The following is a 24,836-nucleotide window of genomic DNA, read 5'->3' on the forward strand; positions in this document are numbered from 1 at the left end:
GGCACTAGCCCAGATGCTTCAGAGCCCGACTCATCAGTCGGTGCCTGCCCCGTCCATCAACTCTTTCCTCCTTCGACTCTCTTGAGTTGAACCGAGACTGTGGTCACCTCGGGCCGAGACAATTGTCTTCGCTCCCGTGCGCCCGCTTTCTTCCATGGAGGAATCTCGCGCCGGGCTTCCCCGAGGGGTGAGTGGCATCGGACCCTTGTCCGACCCTCTCCCTCTCAGTGCTGAGTTCGGCTCGACATCGGCCTCGGAGCCATCACTGTCGGTGCCGAGGGGGGGACCTCTGGCTTTGCCTGACAGGGGTGCATTCGAGGTCATGCGGAGTGTGTTAGAGCCTGGCTCTACTCCACAGTCGGCTCCAGCCCTCCCTCTATGCTGCCTCAGGGTAAGTCGACTCACTCCCTCATCCCGGACCGCAGAGAGCCAACTCCTCAGGAGCTCCCTTGGGATTTCATCCTCTTCGAGGCCTCTCCTGATTTGGCAGAAGAGCCCCTCGGAAGAGGAAGTGCAAGAAGCACATTGACTCACCTGAGTCTATCACGCGGACACAGATCTGGATGCTTCTGGGGGTTCCCCCCGTTCCCCGTCTGAAGATGTCTCATTTGCAGACATTCTGGCGATCCGTAAACAGGGGGAAGATTGGCCAGCCCTCAACCGAATCTGTGTATCTCCTTCCACCTCCTAGGTGTCCCCCGACCCCCTCATGCAGGTGGTTGCTAAAAGGCATGGACGGCTCCTGATTCAGTGGACCCCACTCCCAGGAGACCCTCCAAATTCATCACAGCTCCATCAGACAAGGAATTTTTATCAAAAGGAGTCTCTGTGGATGCTATGGTGGTAGCTGCCGCCACAAAGAAGGAACTGGCCGATCCTTCAGTGCCTGTCCATCCACCTAACAAGGAATCTAGGTCCATGGATAGGTGGAAGCGGATGTTCTCCTCAGCGACATTTACTGTGCCATTTCACTCGTCTTCAAAGGGACTTGATCAAAAGTGAAATGCTGAAGGACCCTACAACTGCGGGTTTCAAGAGAAAATGAACACGCAACTGGCTATCCTTAATTCTATTTCCAACTCCTCCATGCGCTCTGTAGGCCGGGCCGATGGAGCGAGAGCAAGAGCAGAGGAAAAGGGGTAGCCTTACGTACGCCTGGATGCGGCTATGCAATTTTATGGAACCTTTCAAGGCGTCTTTCACGAACTCCCTTTTGATGGATCATCTCTTTGGTCCACAAGTGAAAGAGACCCTGACTAGGTGCGAGACTGATGGCAAGACCCTTTCTGCCGTCGGAGTCCATTTTCTACTCCTTCTAGGCCTTACCCCAAAGGCCAGAAGGGGGAAAGATGTGGTTCAACAATCTCAAGGGACTTCGCCTGACGACAGAGTCGGTTCCCGCCAGAGGCAGAGGGGAACAACAATGGTATAGAGGCAGAGGTCCGATAAGCCCTTTCAGCATCCCTGAGGTGTTGCCCGACTGCCCATCTTCGAGGCAGTCGGGGAAGATTGTCACTGTACCCAGAAGCCTGGCTATCCTTGACACAAGACAAATGGGTACAGTCCATCATTTCGAAGGTTATTCTATTCCCTTCGCCTTCCAAATCAGTCAAAAATCCCTTCCAGATGTTCCACCCGCTCAAAGGGATATAGCAGCGGAAATTTCAAAACTGCTTGCAAAAGAGCTATTCAGCCAGTGCCAGCAGACCAACTAGGATCCGGAATCTACTCAAGGTTCTTTTTAGTTCCAAAGAAAACAGGGACTGGAGACCAATTTTGGATCTCAGTATCTTGAACAGATCGGTCAAGAAAACAAGATTTCGGATGGTCACGCTGCAATCCATTCTTCCCCTATTGGGAAAAGGAAACTGGATGTGCTCTATGGACCTCTATCACATCCAGAAGATTCCTCCGCTTCAGGCTGGGAACCAGTCATTTTCAATTCAGGGCCCTGCCCTTTGGTCTCACCACTGCCCCGGTGTTTACCAAATGCATGGCAGTGGTAGCTTCTCACCTGAGACGACAAGGATTCCAGGTGTTTCCATATTTGGACGACTGGCTCCTCACAGCTCCCACCAAGCATCTCCTTCTGATGGCCAGAGATTACACTTTTGTCAAAAACTGGGTATCTCAATAAATTGCGAAAAGTCTGTTTTGTCGCCTTGTCGTACTATTACCTACATAAAATTTAGATACTATAAACATGTCTGCAACTAACGAACCAAAGGATATCAGACATTCACAAATTGGTGTCACTTCTTCTCAACAACAACAGAGCCAAAGCCAGGTTAGTTCTGAAGGTGTTGGGAATCCCATACCTCTCCTCCCATTGGCCAGATACCACATGCGGATCCTTCAGTGGATGCTTTTTTCTCAATGGTCATACCAGGAACTTCCAATGTCTCACACCATTATGATCTGCAAAAGCATCTCATGTGGTGGATGTCTTCCCCAGCTCCTGTCGGAAGACCATTTGTTCCACCTCCTCCGGTTGCTACTCTGACAACGGATGCCTCCCTGATCGGGTGGGGGCATTATCAGGGCAGGACAGTCCAGGGCACATGGCAACCAAACGAATGCCACTTGCACATAAATGTTCTGGAGATGAGAGCAGTGCTTTTAGCGTTGCAAGCCCTTCAAGACTCTCTTCCTTGGGAACGATTGCAATCCAGACAGACAATATGTCTGTAGTGTGGTACATCAACAAACAAGGCGGAACCAGATCATACCCCCTGTGTCGAGAAGCACTCAGACTGTGGCAATGGGCGATTTCTTCTCAGCGTTTTCTGATAGCAACGCACATCCCGGGAAGTCCAATCACATTGCGGACAAGTTGAGCAGAGCTATTCTCATGCCTCACGAGTGGTCTCTGAAAGACTCTGTAGTGAGAGATTTTTCTCAAGTGGGGTCATCCTTGCTGCGATCTTTTGCTACTCCCCTAAACAGCAAGTGCAGAGAATACTTCACTCTATTCCCTTTACCAGGCCAACCCAGCAGGGACGCTAGTCCAAGTTTGGCCCGGGACTTCTGTATGCATTTCCCTTTCCCACTGATCTCTCAAGTAATACAGAAAGCTATCGCTCAGAAGGCCTCATTGATCCTCATTCCTCCTTACTGGCCTCGCAAGTGTGGTTCCCCTTTCTGCATCGATTTCTTTTGAGCGACCGTGGAATCTGGACCTAGTTCCAGATCTTTTGATCCATCAGTCGGGTCAGTTTCATCGCTCCCTCCCCTCTCTGAACCTCACTGCTTGGTTTCTCCACTTCCAACCGTAGCCAGGCTTCCTCAATTATCTCACTCTGTTAGAGATATTTTGATAGCTTCCCATAAATCTTCCACTCGAAAGATTTATTTGAGTAAGTGGAAACGCTTTTCATATTGGGCACAAGGAAAGGACATAGATCCTTTCACCGCTTCCATCCAACTAGTCCTTGATTTTCTTGCTGAACTCTTCCATGCAGGTTCATCTCCATCTACTCTTAAGGTTCAATTGGCAGCTATTTCTAATTTCCATGTGGGTATTTCTGAATCTGCCCTAATGTCCCACAAACTCTGCAAAGCCTTTTTGAAAGGAGTTTTTCTTCTCAGACCTCCTGTAAGAAATCCTCCTTCTCCTTGGGACCTAAATTTAGTTCTTGCTTCTTTGATTCTTTCCCTTCGAACCTGCAGCTTCATGTTCCTTAAAGTTATTATCATGGAAAACTCTCTTTCTGGTGGCTATCACATCAGCTAGAAGAATTTCAGAACTTCAAGCACTCAGTTGTCGTTCTCCTTACCTTGTGTTCCATAAGGACAGAGTTTCAACTAACCCGTCCTTTTGCCTAAGGTGGTTTCAGCATCAAATCTAAACCAATGCATTGACCTCCTGTCTTTTCCGGAGTATTCAAATAGGTCTGAACAAAAATTGCACTGTCTGGATGTTCATCGTCAATTAAGGTACTACTTGGACAGGACGAAACAATTCAGAAAATCTGATCAGCTGTTTGTCTCCTATGGAAAGCAGAAAGGGACTTCCAGTTTCAAAGGTATCTTTATCCAGATGGCTAACATCTCTGATTACCCTTGTTTATGAGATTAGACACCAAAACTGCCTAATAAGCCTAAAGCCCATTCCACCAGAGCTTTGGCTACTTCTCTAGCCTTCCAAGACAGACTGCCTATTGACACCATTTGTGCAGCGGCTACTTGGGCTACTCCTCACACTTTTGTTTCCCATTATAAGTTGGATTTAGCTTCTAGGCATAGAGCTAATTTTGGTTCCACTGTTCTCAGGAGTCTGTTCCGTTAGGCCACCCGGGACAAGGTGCTAGGGTCCCATGCAGCAAGAATGAAGGCGAGATAGACAACTTAACATATAGAAGTTATGTTCTTACCATAACGTTCCATGTTAGTTGTCTTCTTCTCGCCTTCTTCCCCCACCCTCCTTCCCCCTGGCCTGGACAGACCTAGAGGAGTTGTGATCGTGACCGTTCTTTCTACCACCTCTTTCTTAGCTATATGCTATTATGCATATTCTTGTTTCAGGATGTAGGTCACCCTTCTTCTTCCTGTTGTTAGAGGTGGATTCTGTGTTTTACAGTTATACTTTTTCTGTTATAAGCTGGGGTTAGCTTACAAACGAGATCTGAGGTAACTATCGCCTAGCATTGTGGGATATAAGGGGAGCCTCGAGCCGGTGGAACCAACTCTCGAGCTTTAGGGTGGCCGGAGCCGAGGTCGGCTCAACCCATCCAGCAAGAAGAAGGCGAGAAGAAGACAACTAACATGGAACGTTATGGTAAGAACATAACTTCTATTTTTTCTTAGGGTTGCCACATTTAATTGTGGCCAAAACTGGCCCAAGGACACACCCCTCTCACCTCCTATAACCCCACCCATCTCCTCTCTCTCTCCCTGCCCACTTTCTGTCCATTTCGTGATGTCATTGTCATGTCAGGTGAGGAGGAACCCTCTCTTTTCCATTTGCAATGCCTTTTTTCTGCCGATTTACTATGCTTTTCTGTAAAAAAGCATAGTAAATTTGCCAGTTTAGCAGACTCTGATAGTCTGTTTCTTTTTTGAAACAGAATGCCAGAGTTTGTACAGTGTTTTCCAGACTACTGGACAATTGGTTTGATTTCCAGATAGTTCAGAAAAAAAAAACAGATAAGTGGCAATGCTAGTTTTTCTGTCAAATCACTGAGAGTTGAAGTCATTAAATAAGGACAAACATTTGAGTTCATATCCTTCAGAAAATGCATGCTCACTCAAATCTGTTTATTCATGCAGCTTTCTAATTTTAAAAAGATTATTTAAAATCTGTCACTGTTTTTGGGCCTTTGTCCCGCCATTATTTTAGGCTCTGTCCAGATTTCTTGCTCTAAGAGGTCGAGAGATATGATCTTCTCTCAAGGTAGCTATTGAGTCATTGGATTGTGTTTTCACTAAAGTTTAAACGTTCTAGCTTCTTGATAGAGGATGCCATGGTTTACAGTTTCAAAGGCTGTGGTCATGTCCACGAACAAGTCTGCAGTTATATGACTTTCATTCAGGTCACAGTAAACGTCAGTTGCAGTTAAGAGGGTTGTAAAAGTACTGAAGCAATTTCAGAAGGCCGTGAAAAGTATCACACTGCAATCAATAGTTATTAATGTTTTTTTAAGAATATAGATGCATGCAGCGAATGTTATAGAAGCATAATTCCCAAAGTATGCGTAAAAAAACAGTCAGGGTATTAAGGTATGCATTGTACATGATAAGAAACATTTGTAGGGAGTGAACAAAATGGTGTAGATTAAAAAGGTGTGCTGCTTATCCATTGGGATGTTATAATAGGTCATTTCACAGCTATTGTTTTTCTTTCTTTCAGAGGCTGCTCTCAGATTGGTGTAATTCGGGCACTAACTGATGCAGGAATTCCAGTTGATTTGGTTGGTGGTACTTCAATTGGCGCTTTCATGGGAGCACTCTATGCTGAAGAAAAGAACTTCAATCGAATGCGGATTCGAGCCAGGCAGTGGGCTATGGTAAGGATTGAAACAAATGGCTTGTTTTGCCTGATCTTGAGAATGTTTTTTTCTATATTGACTGACAATAGAATTGGCACCGTTGAGTCTTATGGTACAACTGCTGGTATCAGCCTGTTAGCTAAATAAAAATGGCAGTCAGAATTAAAAAATAAAAGAAGGGGATTCAAAGATGGCTGCCATTCTGTGAACACTGCTGAACTGCATCTCTGCATATACCCTGAGAAAATCTAAACCTGGAATTAATACTAGGAACTTTTTAACACTAAATCTTCGATAAAATAACTGCAACTTCATTTAACTACTCTGTAGGAAGAAAAAAAAATCCGAAAATAATACATTATTCAACAGGATTATAATAGATTAGCTGGCTCTGAAAAGAGAATCTAACAAAGGAACGGTGTGCTCTATACACTGTAAACATTTGTGCTGGAAAAAGATGTCGAAAGAGGAAAAGAATATGGACATAACTACTACCAAAACAAAACTTTCAGATATTTGGTCACCGGAAAAAGATGTGATCTCCAAGAGACAAAAAACTACTAAACAACAACAAAAGTCACGAGACTAAAACCAAATCAGATCAAGCACTAAATATGGAAGACATCAGAACTGCCTTGTTACCCATCCAAGAAGCTCTAAAAGAATTAACCAACCAAATACAAACGTTTGGAAATTCTTGTAATCAATTACTTGAAAGAATGGAAAAGTCTGAAGCTCGGATTTCTGAAAATGAAGACAAACTATCTTTACTAACAAAAAAAACAAGTATACATGACTTGGATATTCAGGCTATCCAAAGCAAAATTACTGACTTAGAAGCAAGATCCAGGAGAAATAACATCATTATTAGAGGAATTCCAGAATCTGTACAATATAATGACTTAATCCCATCTATAATACAAATATTTTCAGTGCTTTTAAGTGACTCTGACATGGTACAACAAATCATTATTGAAAGGGCACACAGAATCCTGAGAAAACTACAAGCTTCTAATACTCCAAGACCTGTATATGTTAAAATACTCAATTATCAGGATGTTAGCAGAATTCTTAAAACTGCAGAAAAAGTGGTGGATGTATTATGTGGAAAAATAACAAAATATCTCTGGCCCAAGATTTACCTTTGCAAGTCAGACAAGCTAGACAGTCCTTATCTCCTTACTGTAGGTTTCTTATTGATAAACAGGGTAAATTCCAAATGAAATATCCTAATATATTAACATTTACAGTAGATGGGACTAAATATTCTGTTTCTGCAAAAAATGAAGCAAAAACTACTTTTCTGAAGGTTTTTAAGAGTGTACCTGCTTCTGAAACTTGAACTGCATTTCCATTGGGACTGTCAGGCTGCCTGAGGTCGGATTTGCTGATTACTGTGGCTCGAGGTTTTGGTAATCCTTTGTTTTCTCTTGGAATGCTTTAGGCCTCTTCTGGAGTAATAGGGTTGCTGTTTTTTGCTGTTCCTGGCTTCCTGCAATCGTTTTCTGAAATTTTATGGCTTCTACGAGTTTTCATCGACGAAAAGACAGGAAATACCTTCAGTGCTGCAGAGGGGGCGGATTTCGATGTGGCGCTTCCGGAAGTCCGGCTGTAATAGTGGTCCCCCATCGCGAGTATTCTACATGGTTTCCAGGCTTGGAAACCCGAAAGGACTTGTTTTAAGCCCAGTAAAGACATTTTAACAACACGTAATCTACTGTTATAGTAATTTAAGCACATAGGAACATCTTTATACACCTGCTAGTTAGTTATTAATATAAACCCTGTCGTTTATGTTAGATTAAAAGGGTGTAGGGTGTAGTGTTAAATATGGTGATTTTAGTATATTTTATAACTTTATAGCATATAATATAACCTATATATTTTTACTTAGAGGTGATAATTATATCTTACATTATGTAGACACTGGTTTATGTTATTAGAAGATAGTGATAGTTTACATTATATAAATAAGGGAAATTGTTACCTTTAATATGATTTATTTCAACAACAACTAATCTAAGATGTAGATGAACAGCAGTGTTTACTAGGGAATGTTTAGAATAGACTTTGTAATAGTTAGGTTAGTTAATATAGGTCTCAACTATGAGATGTGTTTGTGGTGTTATAATCTAAAATGTTTATGTTTCTTTGTCTTTTTAACCCTTTCTGTTTACTATGTTACACAAGACCTATATATGTCCTGGTCCGGGGTTAGAGCGGGTGGGCACTGGGATAGGACGGGATGTCAAGAATGCTTCCAAATTATGTACGTTTGTCATGATATTTTACTTTTCTTTTTTCTTTTCCCTTTTAAACTGTTATTTCATAAACAACTCTTTGAATGTGGGAAATAGACTCATGGAACGTTAAAGGGCTACAGAGCTTAAAAAAGAGGAAGTTATTTTTACATTTATTGCTGCAGGCTAAGGCGTTGTTAATATTATTTCAAGAAACACATTTAACTAATGATCAATGGGTTGATATCAAAAATAAGAAGTGGATTAGAGAAGTAATAGCTTCAGAAGGTAAAACTAACAGTGCGGGGGTAGCTATAATTATTAAAAGTAATTATAAGGGAAAGATTTTAGACTCTAAAACAGATAAAGATGGAAGATGGTGTTATGTTATTCTTTTATTTACCCATTTTGATAAACCTATTTTATTGTTAAACGTTTATGCACCCTGTAATGACCAGCATTTATTCATAGCATCATTATATCCAATCTTGACACACTATGATAAATATTATATAATTATTGAAGGAGACTGGAATTCTTATCAAAATCCGAAGTTGGATAGATCTTGTCCACAAAGAACATTTAATAAGGAAGCGGTGTCAGTATTAGGTGACATTAAGGAAGACTTTCAATTATATGATCCTATTCAGTATTTAAATACTACTAATAGCACAAATAATTATACTTTTTATTCTACATGTCATAAAATGTGGTCCAGAATAGATTTCTTCTTGATTTCAAGAATAATGGTTAATTTGGAACCCGTACTTGTTACACATGCACGTTACTTGTCAGACCATTCAAAATTTCACTAAGTTTTCCTAAAGATTCAATGGAGACCCAAAGGCAAAGAGGTTTTAACTGGTCTCTTAACCCAAATTTGTTGAATAAGGAGGAAATATTACATGAAATTACAAGTCACCTTAAAGAGTTATTAGATAGACTAAAGAAACAACAATATGTACCTGACATTGATTAGGCGACAGTTAAAGCACAAATAAGAGGGATCTTTTTGCAAAAAAACTTCATATTATAAAAAAATACAAAATAGAGATATTCAAGAACTGGAAGTAAAAATGAAGGCACTTTATCAAAAACTGATTCAAAATTTTAATGCTCAAACAGAGGTGGAATTACTTAAATGTCAAAAAGATCTCCTTAATACAAAATAGGTTGACATTTCAGGAACATAGGATGCTAGTGAGGTATGCCAGTCATGTTCAAACATCATCACAGGCATTAGCTAGGATAATTAATCAATCGAGAACAACAGTACAAATTTCAGAAATACATTTTAGAAATACAACTTATTCTAAAACTGAAGATATCATTAATGTCTTTGAGCAGATGTACAGTAATATATATGGTGGGCAAAATGACTTATCCCAGCATAGGATTAGTAATGAATTTTTACAAACTATTAAGTTTCCAAGAATAGAAGACAATATTCAAAGAGATTTGATTAAACCGGTATCTGAAGAGGAAGTAATATATACAATTCAACATATGAAATCGCATAAGTCACCAGGTCCTGATGGGTTGACGGTGGAATTTTATAAGACATTTGATAATCTCTTTGGTAAAATACTCTCATGTGTATTTAATTATATAATTAAGAATAAAATTAATGATCCCCATCTCAATGCTTCAAAAACTATTTTTATACCTAAACCTAATTCTGATTCTCAAAACCCTGATAATTATAGACCAATATCATTAATAAATGTAGATATGAAAATTTTAACCTCTATTATAGCTACCAGATTGGAAAAAAAAATAATGAATCATATACTTTCTAGGGAACAAGCTGGCTTTATGGCAACTAGACAAACTAGTGATAATACACTTACACTTCATACTTTGATAGCTTATGCTAAACAGAACAACCTTAACATGTATGCCCTTATAATTGATGTGCAGAAGGCTTTCGACAGGGTTGATATAAACTTTTTGTTTGAAATTTTACCATACTTTAATATATCTCAAGAATTTGTTCAAGTGTTAAAAATTTTATACAGTAATCCTTATACCACATTGTATATTAATAGAAATTTTTCTAAAAGAATACAAATTAAAAATGGAACACGTCAGGGTTGTCCTTTGTCCCCTTTATTATTCAATATATATATATCGAACCCTTATTTTTATATATTAAACAGAATATATACCACAATGCCCCAATAGTTTATGGAACAAAAATATCAATGGCAGCGTTTGCAGATGATTTGAAAATTTATTGCACAACTCCAGTCTCAGACACTAAAAAGATATTAAAAGTGATAGATAATTTTTCAGAAGTTTCCAACTATAAAATTAATCTTAAAAAAAAAAAAACTAGTATTTTCCGTTTGAGAACTCCCAAACCTTTTTCATTGTTGCCTCTGGTGGGACAAGTGACATGTAAAGATAGCATTAAATACTTGGGTATTGACTTCTCTACAGATAATAAAGACTTTTACACTACTAACATTAAAAACGCTTGGGATCAAGTATTATCTGATTTTGGGAGATGGAAGAATTTACGATTACCAGTATTAGCAAAAGTATCAATTATTAAAATGAATGTATTGCCACGATTATTATATATTATTAAATCTGCTCAGGTAGTAATCTCGAAGACATTTTTTAAAAGAATTCACAAAGAATTAGCTAAATTCATTTGGGAGCCAAAGAAAACAAGGATTTTGTATGATAAATTAATTACTACAAAAAATAAAGGAGGACTGGAGTTACCAAATTTTGAAATTTACTACTTAATAGTAAACTGAAACAGGCTTCTAAGAATTGCTAATTATGATATAACTAGTACTAAGTGGGATACCTACTTGGGTAGTCCTGAACTATAAATATATCCTAAATTTGAATATTAATCCTAAAGCAATACCTTTTTTAGGAAAAGATACCTTGAAATTATATGGAATAATGGATCACGTTAAATTATATGTAACATCTATACAAACCTTATTTCAATCATTAGATCTTCTTCAATATATGATGGCTTTTCAACCTTTTCACAAACCTGAGACTAAATAATCAATTAATTGATTTTAAAGAATTCCCACTAATAGTCAACTTAACTTTAATTGACATTTATATATTTCTCGAACTCTCGGCTAATCAGATAAGACAAGAATTAAATTTACTTAAAAAGTATCTTGTTATTCTACGACAAATTAGGGAACTTTCTGTAGGCTACTTTAAAATTTTTAAACCCAGAGAAGAGATTACAATTAAATGCTCGAATCTGTGGCAAGCTCTCCAACAAGATATTAAATTTATAACAGCAGCAAATAAACTAATAAAAGAGTTCAAATTCCAAGATAAAGTTCTTGTGTCAAAATATTGGAAAGAGAAAATTCCAGAGACAGAAGAAAGTCATATTATAAAAGCAATTGATTTGACTACAAAATCTATTTCTCTTCAAAAACTGATGTATACCCAGTTGATGATATGGAATAATGCATATTTATACACGCCTTAGCCTGCATAAATTTAATTCTAAAAATTCCCCAATTTGTCCTTACTGTAAGGATCAATCTGCCGATCTTCTTCATATGTTCTGGAGTTGCAAATGCATATACAGACTTTGGAACTCGCTAAAGATACAACTTCAGAAGATGGGTTATCAAAGTACAACATTGTCATGGAAATTCATGATTTTGCATATTCCCCCAAAAGAACTTTGTAGATCTCAAAGTATCATATTAATCAATATCTTTTTATTGATGAAGCTATATATAGCTACTAATTGATTAGACCCATCCAAAACATCATGGAATAACTTTAGAGTATTAGCAATAAGACATATAGTAGCCCACAAATTACTTTTGAATCAACATAATAAAAATATTAATAATCCAAAAATTTGGGAACAAGTATTTAATATTATATTAGCGTAATATTTCAAATTTGCATTTAACAAGAATTATTTTTACACTTTTAAAAGACTCTGTAACGGCAAACTGTTCATTATTCGAATTGATTTTAACTACTTTTATATTATTCTTGTATAATTTAATGCGTTACTTGGAAGCATTCATGTAAATATTGTATATATGTTGTGGTGTTATTGTTAGTTACATTAGTTGGTAGTTTTTCTTTAATGTATATGTTTTAATTTTGTATGGAATATAATAAAACAATAAAAATTTATTATTAAAAAAAAAATTAAAAGAAAAAGAATTAGGGTGCTTTGCTGACTAAAAGATATACTAAGGAAGTTATTCATCACTCCACATTAACATAAAAGTGGCAGTGACAAAGTGTTTATTTTACAAATGTTTGTCATTCTGCTAAAGGTCAATTTATACACACAGACACACACACATGAGGTGTTAAGCCCTGCATCTACGTATGTTGTGGGTCGTATGAAATTAAAGTTCTGGCCTTTGTCTGTGTCTTGAATTCAGGACCTCTGGCATTTTATACTACTGTCACTGCTCTGGACTATTTAAGACCCTGTGAACTAGGTTTTCAGCTGCCCTTTAAAGGCCTTTTCTTTCAACTAGCGAGTTGAATAGTGGTTATGGGGGGAGGGTGGATTACTGCATTTGTGTGCATGCACCTCCCCCAGCCTCCATAACCCATATTAGTTACATGGCCTTGTCTTCTCAAGTGTGGATGCTTGGAGTGGGAATAAGCTTTGCAGAGTCTTTTTGTCCTGTCATGTAAGCTAGTAGTAGGCTCAGGAGCCAGAAAGGGAGTTCCTGTTCATGGGCAAGAAAGAGCTGAAGAACCATACGTCCAGCCAGTCAAGAAATGTAGGGGTGCAAAACTTTGGAAGTCAGTCTGGGCATCTGACTCGCTACAGCAGAAATTCACAAAGGTCATGACCTCTGCAGCAGTGATCAGTGATCCTAGTCAAACATCTGATATTACGGCAAAGTCCTTATACAGCTGTGCTGCATGTACATGTTGTAGCAATGTGCTGTATTTGCAGCAGTGAAGACAGATTCAGGAATCTGCATTTTGGGTTGAAATTAAGGTTTATTCATAAGGACAAATACAATTACTTGCTTGCAACAAAATATGAGGAATAACAAAAAAAGAAACACATTCTGTTTACAACCATACACATAGATTATTTTCAAAGTTCACTTACATGTAAACTCTTTTCCGTCAGTGCATTTTTTTTTATTTTTCCAAACATCTTTATTAAATTTACACATATGACAAAGGCAATCTTTATATTTTATATTTTTATAAATGGAAAACATAGAAAATTATATTATAAAACAAGCAAAATGAGACGCAGAAGGTTGTAAAATCCAGTATAAAAGGCCTATACTTAGTGCAACAACACAAGCGCTTTCACAAATATGCTTCATCAGGTGTATACAAGCACTAACAACACACCCACCTTTATATCAAAAATCACATGGCAAATAGTCACATGGATAAAGCACTTGTGTTTTAAAAAACCCATATAAATAACACATAAACTTTATTAATTCCATAGACTAATATTATAAAATAAAAAATATATAAATCTAAATGTATAAAAAATGTATTTGTATAAAAAATACTTCATATAGCTTATTTAAAACATATATTAAACATTGATTCCTATCTTTTCAAGAGTCTCTTCCTGAGTCTAGGTCTTAAAGGGATACATTCATTCAAGCCATTACCATCAATGCTCCTAAGTCTGGTAATCCAAATAGCTTCCAAATTCTCTGTATTACTGCTGACATCACCTTGTCTAGCATTCTCATGGGTCATCCCTATAACCCTAAATTTAAACATGTGAGTTACATCAGTATCTAAAACATGTCTGGCTAGGGCATTGTTCCTATTACCTTTCCTCATATTATAGCAATGCTCCCTAATACGTTCTTTCAAACACCTATCTGTCTTGCCCACATAGAATTTTGCACAAACCATACAGCAGGCAAGATAAACAACATGCCTACTATCGCATGTGGCTGTGACCCTAAAAGTATATTCTTTACCTTGATCAGGATGAAAAAATACATTGTTACTTTCTATATAACTACACCAACTACATGAACCACAAGGAGTAGTTTTCTTAGTGCCATCTACATGCCTATTTTCCTTGGGGTAACATAACCTCCTCTTAATGGACTTATCATTCCTGAAACTAAATTTAGGAAAATCATCCACTAAACCAGCAACATTATGGTCAGTCAGCAACACTTGCCAATGTCTTTTAAAAATATCCACATATCTGTTCACATCTACTGAATATTTCAGAGAAATTCTCAAATTCATAGACCTATTCATATTTGTATCAGCACAAGATTCCCTCCTCTTGGAGAAATAAGGTCTAGCTTGTTTACTACATCTATTGATTGCTCCTGATACTTGTTCCACTACAAACTTATCACTATATTGCCTCTCTTTCAAGTGCTTAGTAACCCTTCCTACTTCTTCAGAGAAGTCTTCATTCCTAACATTCAGTCTAGATGCCCTCATCACTTCGTTTGTGACTACGTTCTTAAAAATATGTGGACTGCTACGATGTAAAAGGTGGTTCACATAGCACTCTTTCCTATGTTGCTTCTTATAAATCTCACCTTCTAACCCTCTCAACACAGTCACATCTAAAAAATCCATATTACTATAAGATATATTCTGTGTGAAACGTAAATACTCAGTGGTTGCATTGACATACTCCATGAAATCTGAAAAAAGGTTTGTACCCCCACCCCATAAAATAAACACATTGTCCACAAATCTACGATAAAATAAAATATAATGGCTGAAGGGACCCTTGAAGATATAATTATCTTCCCATACAACCAGTACAGCATTGGCATAGCTATTGGCACAAGATGTGCCCATAGCCATGCCATTGCACTGTCTGAAAACACTGTCTCCAAATAAAAACACATTGTGTTCTAATGCCACTTCTAATAATGAAACCAATAAGCTTATTAATGAAGGTGTATATTCTGTATAACAATGCAAAAATTGTTGTGTAGCTGCGATACCCAAAGTATTTGGTATCACAGTAAACAAAGACACAACGTCCAAAGTGACAAACGCTACATCTCCACTGGTATTTGTAACAAAAAACTCATACAGATCACGCAAGAACTGCTCTGTGTCCTTTAATACATGTACTATTTCATTCAAGGCTGGCCTAAGATGTTTTTCTACAAATATAGATAGAGGCCCTGTACACCAGCCCCTACTAGAGACTATCGGTCTCATTGGTGGATCTTGAATAGATTTATGAACCTTAGGTAAAACTTGTAGCAAAGGTATAATTGGTTTCAATACTAAAAAATAATCAAATAATTTCTGATCAATCCTTTGTTGGTCCAATAAAGCTCTGACCCTAGCATGAACTTCAGATATACAAGAAGAAACCTGTCCAGTGCTCAAGTACTCATAAAATAGGGCATTCCTTAAACTATCCATCATCTTGTCATTATACCAGTCCCTATTGAGTATAACTATCAAGCCTCCCTTATCTGCTGGCCTGAATACTAGACGAGTATCAGTTTCAAGTTCCTTAAGAGCTAACGCCTCCTGTCTGGATAAATTAAAACATTTTTGATGGATTGGTGCCAAGCTACAGTTCATACATTCATCATAATTTTGAATTCTCTCTCCTTTTTTGAAAGTAAACTGCAAAAACAGAAAATTAGTAAAATTGTGAGGGATAGAGTGGATTTTTGAGCAGGGAACATCTTTACCTGGCCGAGGGAGGAACGAACACATGAGGGAACTCGTTTACAGAGCATCACGTCAGAGAGAGAAGTAGAGACGGTCGAGAGAATGGATGATCCAACACTTGCATTGACTGAACAGTCTAAGGGTGGAGACACATTGCGAGCAGCTGCAACTTCGTCAATGCACGCCATGGACTCAGGGGCTAGAAAGGAGATCGTAACTACGGTAGCGCAAGTACATCTAGAGAGGATGGACTCTGGGGTTGAATTCAGAATCGAATGATTTTTTACAGCGATACAATATAGAATTTCCTCTGCCTATGAAAGAGAATGTGTAGAAACAGAACAGAGATCAATCGAGAGGGAGGAGTCGCATAAGAGGCAAGAGGACATGGGACAACTCTATGAACAATCAGATAAGTATAAAAAGGGCATTTTCCAATGCCAAGAAGGATTGATTTTGAACTTATCAAATGTAGTTTTAAGCCCACAACAGTCAATGGTACTTAGTAAGGGCCTTTCGTTCATTCCTAGTAGTCGTTCCTGTTATGCAGATGTTATCTTAGATTTAAAGACATTTACTAGGAACTTGACTTTGAAGTTGTTATATAAAGACTCTAAGAATAGTGATTATCGTGGACATAATGTGTTTGCTAAACCCAGTTCATTTATACCCAATAATAACAGCTTGATAAACGCTTTTGAGAAACTCTGTATAAGAGATATTTATGATGAATGCATGAACTGTAGCTTGGCACCAATCCATCAAAAATGTTTTAATTTATCCAGACAGGAGGCGTTAGCTCTTAAGGAACTTGAAAGTGATACTCGTCTAGTATTCAGGCCAGCAGATAAGGGAGGCTTGATAGTTATACTCAATAGGGACTGGTATAATGACAAGATGATGGATAGTTTAAGGAATGCCCTATTTTATGAGTACTTGAGCACTGGACAGGTTTCTTCTTGTATATCTGAAGTTCATGCTAGGGTCAGAGCTTTATTGGACCAACAAAGGATTGATCAGAAATTATTTGATTATTTTTTAGTATTGAAACCAATTATACCTTTGCTACAAGGTTTACCTAAGGTTCATAAATCTATTCAAGATCCACCAATGAGACCGATAGTCTCTAGTAGGGGCTGGTGTACAGGGCCTCTATCTATATTTGTAGAAAAACATCTTAGGCCAGCCTTGAATGAAATAGTACATGTATTAAAGGACACAGAGCAGTTCTTAAGTGATCTGTATGAGTTTTTTGTTACAAATACTAGTGGAGATGTAGCGTTTGTCACTTTGGACGTTATGTCTTTGTTTACTGTGATACCCAATACTTTGGGTATCGCAGCTACACAACAATTTTTGCATTGTTATACAGAATATACACCTTCATTAATAAGCTTATTGGTTTCATTATTAGAAGTGGTGTTAGAACACAATGTGTTTTTATTTGGAGACAGTGTTTTCAGACAGTGCAATGGCGTGGCTATGGGCACATCTTGTGCCAATAGCTACGCCAATGCTGTACTGGTTGTATGGGAAGATAATTATATCTTCAAGGGTCCCTTCAGCCATTATATTTTATTTTATCGTAGATTTGTGGAGGATGTGTTTATTTTATGGGGTGGGGGTACAAAACTTTTTTCAGATTTCATGGAGTATGTCAATGCAACCACTGAGTATTTACGTTTCACACAGAATATATCTTATAGTAATATGGATTTTTTAGATGTGACTGTTGAGAGGGTTAGAAGGTGAGATTTACAAGAAGCAACATAGTAAAGAGTGCTATGTGAACCACCTTTTACATCGTAGCAGTGCACACCCTCCACATATTTTTAAGAACGTAGTCACAAACCAAGTGATGAGGGCATCTAGACTGAATGTTAGGAATGAAGACTTCTCTGAAGAAGTAGGAAGGGTTACTAAGCACTTGAAAGAGAGGGGATATAGTGATAAGTTTGTAGTGGAACAAGTATGAGGAGCAATCAATAGATGTAGTAAACAAGCTAGACCTTATTTCTCCAAGAGTAGGGAATCTTGTGTTGATATAAATATGAATAGGTCTATGAATTTGAGAATTTCTCTGAAATATTCAGTAGATGTGAACAGATATGTGGATATTTTTAAAAGACATTGGAAAGTGTTGCTGACTGACCATGATGTTGCTGGTTTAGAGGATGATGTTCCTAAATTTAGTTTCAGGAATGATAAGTCCATTAAGAGGAGGTTATGTTACCCCAAGGAAAATAGGCATGTAGATGGCACTAAGAAAATTACTCCTTGTGGTTCATGTAGTTGGTGTAGTTATATAGAAAGTAACAATGTATTTTTTCATCCTGATCAAGGTAAAGAATATACTTTTAGGGTCACAGCCACATGCGATAGTAGGCATGTTGTTTATCTTGCCTGCTGTATGGTTTGTGCAAAATTTTATGTGGGCAAGACAGATAGATGTTTGAAAGAACGTATTAGGGAGCATTGCTATAATATGAGGAAAGGTAATAGGAACAACGCCCTAGCCAGACATGTTTTAGATACTGATGTAACTCACATGTTTAAATTTAGGGTTATAGGGATGACCCATGAGAATGCTAGACAAGGTGATGTCAGCAATAATACAGAGAATTTGGAAGCTATTTGGATTACCAGACTTAGGAGCATTGATGGTAATGGCTTGAATGAATGTATCCCTTTAAGACCTAGACTCAGGAAGAGACCCTTGAAAAGATAGGAATTAATGTTTAATATATGTTTTAAATAAGCTATATGAAGTATTTTTTATACAAATACATTTTTTATATATTTAGATTTATATATTTTTTATTTTATAATATTAGTCTATGGAATTAATAAAGTTTATGTGTTATTTATATGGGGTTTTTAAAACAGAAGTGTTTTATCCATGTGACTATTTGCCATGTGATTTTTGATATAAAGGTGGGTGTGTTAGTGCTTGTGTACACCTGATGAAGCATATTTGTGAAAGCGCTTCTGTTGTTGCACTAAGTAAAGGCCTTTTATACTGGATTTTACAGCCTTCTGCGTCTCATTTTGCTTGTTTTATACTATTTTCATTATTGGAGAAGTGTGGTGTGGTTCACTTTTGGCAGAAGGACTCTGCTTACTATAGAAAATTATATTACTTTAGTTGCAAACCATTCAAATCTCAGACACCATTGAAATAACTGTAGTTAAACATTATACATCACTTATAAATCATCTAGTCATTGTCAGTTAAGCATTATATGGCTCATTCAGATCCTGCCTCTTAAACGTCGCTCCTGCTCTTCATATATTGTTCCCACAGTTCCCATTTTTCCTATGTAGTTTGCTCCTACCCTTTTCTAAAGATCCCAATTCCAGTTGTTATATCCCTGTTACTATATTCACTACTTCTAGTAAAGTTGCTCTGGACTTTGATTTCCATTTTCTTTTTGGCAGCTGCCATAGTTAGACAAAGCAAGGCTTTACTGTGTCTAGGCAATTCTAATTCTGTAGCATAACTAAAAAAAAAATCATCTCCCCAGTCAGTCCAACATGCTTACCCAGCATCTCCGACAGAGCAGTCTGCAGGGAATCTCAAAAGTCTGCCGGCTCATTACACTCCCAAAAAATATGTTCCCAGCTACCTCTTTGTTGCCTGTCACACCTCCAAAATTTGCTGTCTACCTGAGGAAAAATTCTTTGGAGTCTACGTGTGGTATAAAAATACCTATGTAAACACTTCCAAACAAAGATCCTAAATCTTCTAGACTTTGTTGCATGTTTGGGACATATACATGTCTTCCCCCCATTTCAGTCAGTGCATTCTTAGTACTTTGTCATACTGATTACACAGGTGTTTTTTTTTTCATATTTGGCCGGTAAAACACAGCACTTACAGATACAAATATTTTCCCTGCATTGCCTTTTATCATACTGGCAGGGATGGTTGCGTTAATCTTTTATTTTCAGTACAACAGCTGCTGTCCCTTTTCAGGATTCAGGAGCATTTCCCAAGACTGCCTTTGTCCTTCACTCATAGTACCCTGGAGACTCCTCCTCAACTCCCTGCTTCCAGACAGAGGTCAGAACTCCCTCAAGAGTTTGTGGCCACAACATACATCTAAAGACAGCTGCTTCGTAATAGTTGTAGAGTTTTGTGTGTGTCTGCTTTGCATGCCTGCTACAGACTTGAAAAATTCTGTATTTCCCTCTATGACACACTGTCTACAGACAAGCCACTGCAATAAGTAGTGTGTGCTTCGTAGGCTCAGCAACATATATGCACTCAATTTTAAGTAAAAAAAACTCACAATGAAGTACTGATTAATCATTTATAGTCGAAAGAACAGAACTCACAGTATGAAAAAATACAGTTAAACAGTAACGAAATGCAGTAAAATGCAGTGAAACAGTAATGAATTGCAGTAAAATGCAGTGAAACAGTAATGAATTGCAGTAGATAGCAATGAAATATAGTTAATCAGTAGATTGCTTTAAAACAGTAGTTCACAATCACAACAGTAAAAGACAGCTCAAATAAAGCAGTGATTCAGTAGAATACTGTCATCAGTTTATTGAAGCTACCAACAAGTAGTAGTAAATACAGCAAACTGAATTCAGTTGAACTCCTAAGCACAAGCAGCAAAACAAAGCAGGAAGAGGTACAGTTTTTATTTATTTATTTATTTTAAGTAGAAGTCGAGGAGACAGAAGATAAGATAATTCAAGGTTGAGATGCTAAAGCGGTGGGCCTTTGCAAAGTAAAACTTTCCTCCCTTTCCATAGTGGAGGATTGTTTTCATCCATCGACCTCTGGGTTATGGGCTCATCAAGTTTCTGCTGCGCCACTCTGCTGTTGGCCAGTTAAGGAGATTCCTGGTCCTTTAACACACCTGCGATGTGCAGATGTGAGTAGAGGGCATGCATCTATTTTTAGCATTGACATGAAGATGTGCTTTGTCGGATATCCAGTACAAACATTTAAGGCCAACATTTTAATTGAAGTGAAGTTTTTTTTTTTTTTTTACTTCATAAGGTCAGTTAGCACTTCATATATGTAAAAGTAATAAACCACTGGTTCAACCGTTAGAATACGTTAAAAGCTTTCAAGCTACTCAGGACTCTTCATCAGTGCTACAATTAAAAGACATTTACTTCCTATTTAAAACCAAATCCAGCCTGTCAAGGTACTTGTCACAAACACATGACTTAGAGCTTTATAAAATCACATGACAAAATAGTATCACATGACAGAATGAAAATCGCATAAAGAAACTCAGTAATAAATAAGTAATAACAGCCTACTAATATGAAGCTCTTCCACCTGAATAAGAGCGAAAGCTTAATCATCTATTTAGTGTCTGAGTTTTTATTTCCTTTCTACTAGCTCAGTATTAATTACTACGCCTAAAAGAAGTCTGAATTTATATATATATATATATATATATATATATATATATATATATATATATATATATATATATATATAAATATACATGAATATCTAGATAACAAAACTTTGTTTTTCTTTCAAAAGTGGTTTAACACTATTTTTTACATTGTCTAGGTAGTTTGTCCACCCTGAAGAAATTAATCCATCTATATTCAGTCAGTTCTGTTTTGTTAACTAAGTCACCACCACATATACCTAAATATACTGTTTGTAAAACTCTAAACTTAAAAGTGTGATCATTGCCAGAACTGTCATATGCTTATATAATACAGCTTATATAATGCATTGGTTTCTACTTTTCTTCTGATTTCTGATAGATGGGAAGCTATACTCTCTTTCAATTTCTGATTAGTCTTCCCACCATAGAAACAACTGCATTTCTCACAATTAGCAAGGTATATAACATTCTCACTTGAACAAGTTGCAAAAGTCCTAAAACAAACAATTTTCTTTGAAACAGGATGTATAAATTCAGATGTTCTTTGTGTTTCACTGTTGCAGTCATTACATTTGGATAATCCTGCTGGCAGGTTGCCCTCAGCCGGCCTGAATTCCAAAGTCTTGGGTCCTGTGTTGGCTGCTGTCACCCCCTCCCACATCAGGTCGTCAGGGGTACAAAAGAAGTAGCCGACACCATTTTCTTCAGTCTTTCTTGCCGTGCGGTGCTCGAAGCAGAAGCAGTTCGCAAGTGCCGGTCAGCAAACTCCTGAGATTTTCGTGTTTGAGTTTCAAATTCAAAGTCTTCAATAAAGCTAAGTACCCCATTGGGGAAACTTTTTTCTTGCTCCAGACCGATGTCAGAAAAAGTTAATAATTGTATTTCTTGTGGTAAGCAAATACCTCATAAGGATTTTCATTCTTACTGCATTCCATACCTAGGCCCTGATCACAACGTTACTGGTTGTCGGTTCAGTGCTAGATTTAACCAACTCACTGTTAAGCATGGGTATGATTTTGCTTTAAACTTTTTTGGACGCCAGTTTAATTACCCTGAAATGTTGTCGGATAGCCATCCATCTACCGGAGTTTACAAAAAATGCAAAGAAAAGGATAGAGAAAAACAACCGAGGCCCAAAACCGACGACGAAGCTTCTCCTAAGCCATTCGCCAGTTTGCCGGTTCTCAGTGAGGTGCTTTCGCAGCCCCTGATGCCCGCTACTTTAGAGTCGCAGGCCGCTACCGACTCCCACATGGAGTCAGCCATGCTGCTGGATACTCAATGTATTGGAGCCTCGGACACTAATCCCACAGATGGGTCCGGAGCCGCTGAGCAGGTACCGGCTTCTGAGGGTGTATTCAGACCTAAACATCTTTATATTAAAACAACTTCAGCTACAAACACAAAGGCTAAAGCACCTTCTAAAGCAAAGAAACAAACTCAAGAGCCACGTGGACAGGCCTCTATGCCCAAAGAACGGATGCTCAAGATGGCCGAAGACTTGATTACCTTGATCAGGGGTTCCCATCCCCCTCCTGATAAGCGGCTTAGGCAAAACACTGACTATGAATCTTCAGATCAGGTTTCCATTTCTTCTGATCCCTCTTCTGATCAGGGATATTCTCTTCCCTCCATGAGGATTCTGATGCTGAAGATTCTATTCTTTCAGCATCTCCTCCTGAGGATTATTCCTTTGGGGAAACCTTGCATACCATGAGGGACATTTCCACTGGGGGAGCCAAAATTTTTTCAGAATCTGAAAAGAGGCTCAGGGATTTTCTTTTACTACCTCAGCACAGGCCTCTAGCCATTCCACCTGTGTTAGATATTGTAGATGATGTGTTTTCGGAGTCTAGTCTTGACACCTGACTCCTTACCCCCAGCCCTTGTTAAGCCTGTCAGATATTACAGGGTTCCTGACTCTCACAAATTTATTTTTAGAAACCCTGCTGCTGACCCAGAAACTATTTCAGTTAAGGCCTCCATGGCAAAAAACCCAACCCCCTCTGACAGAGATTCAAGGGCACTGGATAGATGGGGATAAAAGGTTTACACATCTGCAACTTTGGCTGTAAGGGCCTTAAACTGTCAATTTCATGTGCTTAAGTATCAGCAACATGTCATGGGATTGCTTAAACAGAAAATGTTGCTAAATACCGAATGTGCAGAAAACAAGGAAATGCAGGATTTATTGTATGCAGCAGAACAGGTTGGAAAGCATACTTTGCAATGTGGTTTTGATTCTTTGGAGGCCTCCTGCAGGACCGCAGCTACGGGTTCTGTAATTAGGAGGCATGCTTGGTTAAAGGAACAAAATCTGCCTGATCATGTTAAAGTTAAATTACTAGATGCGCCTTTACAGCATGATACTTTGGTGTTAAGGCAGAAGAGATGTTAAAGAAAATGGAGGACAAAGCTAAATCAATGCAAACTGTCAAAGATTTTTTACAAGTACAGCCACCTAGGTATAGTAGACACTGGCCTACAAAAAAATGGTCTTTTCCTGTGTCAGACAGACCTCAAAGGGGCAGACTCAGATGCCCTAGGGGCAAATCACAGGCACAAGTTTCTTACAGACCCAAGCAATGGGATGCTTCTACCTCCAAAGCGGGAGAAGATAGATCACAAACATACAGAAAACAGCCTCAATGACTTCCCCCTGCCTGCACCAAGCACTTATCTCTTGGCAGCACCCTTAGGGGGAAAACTAGCACTTTTTGCTCAAAATTGGCACATCATAACCCAGGACAAGTGGGTTCTAAACATAGTGTCACAAGGCTACAAGTTCCATTTCCATACTCTGCCAAAGGCAAACGGCTTGCCAGATCTGCCAAAAAAATCAATGGGCAGAGGCACAAAAGCAAGTCTCATCCCTCATGGACATGGGGGCCATTCAACAGTACCAGAGCAAGAGCAGAGACAAGGTTTTTACTCAAGACTACTCTTGGTACCCAGAAAGGACAAGGTCTGATCTATTCTGAACACTTTCCTGGATATTCCAAAATTCAAAATGTTGACCTTGCAACAGCTTCTGCCCATGCCGGGCAAGAATACTTGGCTTGTGACTTTGGACCTAAAAGAGGCATACCTGCATGTTCCAATCAGACAACCATGCAGAAGATACCTCAGATTCAATGCATTACCAATTCTCTGCACTGCCCTTTGGCTTATCTACTGCGCTCAGGGTCTTTACAAAGTGTCTGGCACCAGTAATTGCATTCTGCAGACAAAGAGGAATGCAAATAAACCCTTACTTGGACAACTGTCTCATTCAAGTAGAGAACAAGGACATTCTTCTTCAACATCTGGCGTTCTTGAAAAGGCTTCTAACATGCCTAGGGTACACAGTCAACAAAAAGAAATCAAAACTAGTACCCTTACAAGAGATTATATTCCTGGGTGCAAGCTTAAATACGACTGCCTAGATGGCTTATCTTACGCCAGACAAACAAAGGTAACTGACTACCTATTTCAAAATGTTGGCAACAAAGACCCAGTTATCTGCAAGAAAAATTCTGCAGGCTTTGGGCTTCATGGCATCCTGCATCCTACTAATTCTTATGCAAGACTGCATATGAGGAAACTTCACTGGT

At 38.3% G+C, this 24,836-nt stretch overlaps 1 protein-coding gene across 1 annotated transcript in view; it reads left to right on the top strand.

The window, feature by feature from the left end:
* The window catches only part of PNPLA7 (patatin like phospholipase domain containing 7), a gene marked incomplete in the record, with an annotated part of 4,152,928 nt that overhangs the window by 3,265,038 nt on the left and 863,054 nt on the right, over window positions 1–24,836 (top strand). Inside the window, 1 exon segment of the mRNA XM_044064320.1 lies at window positions 5,849–6,005. Within this exon segment, the coding sequence (XP_043920255.1) occupies window positions 5,849–6,005 (157 nt within the window).

This window comes from Protopterus annectens, chromosome 2.part2 (assembly GCF_019279795.1).
Source record: "Protopterus annectens isolate FY-2018-M chromosome 2.part2, PAN1.0, whole genome shotgun sequence".
In the NCBI taxonomy this organism is placed as follows: Eukaryota; Metazoa; Chordata; order Ceratodontiformes; family Protopteridae; genus Protopterus; species Protopterus annectens.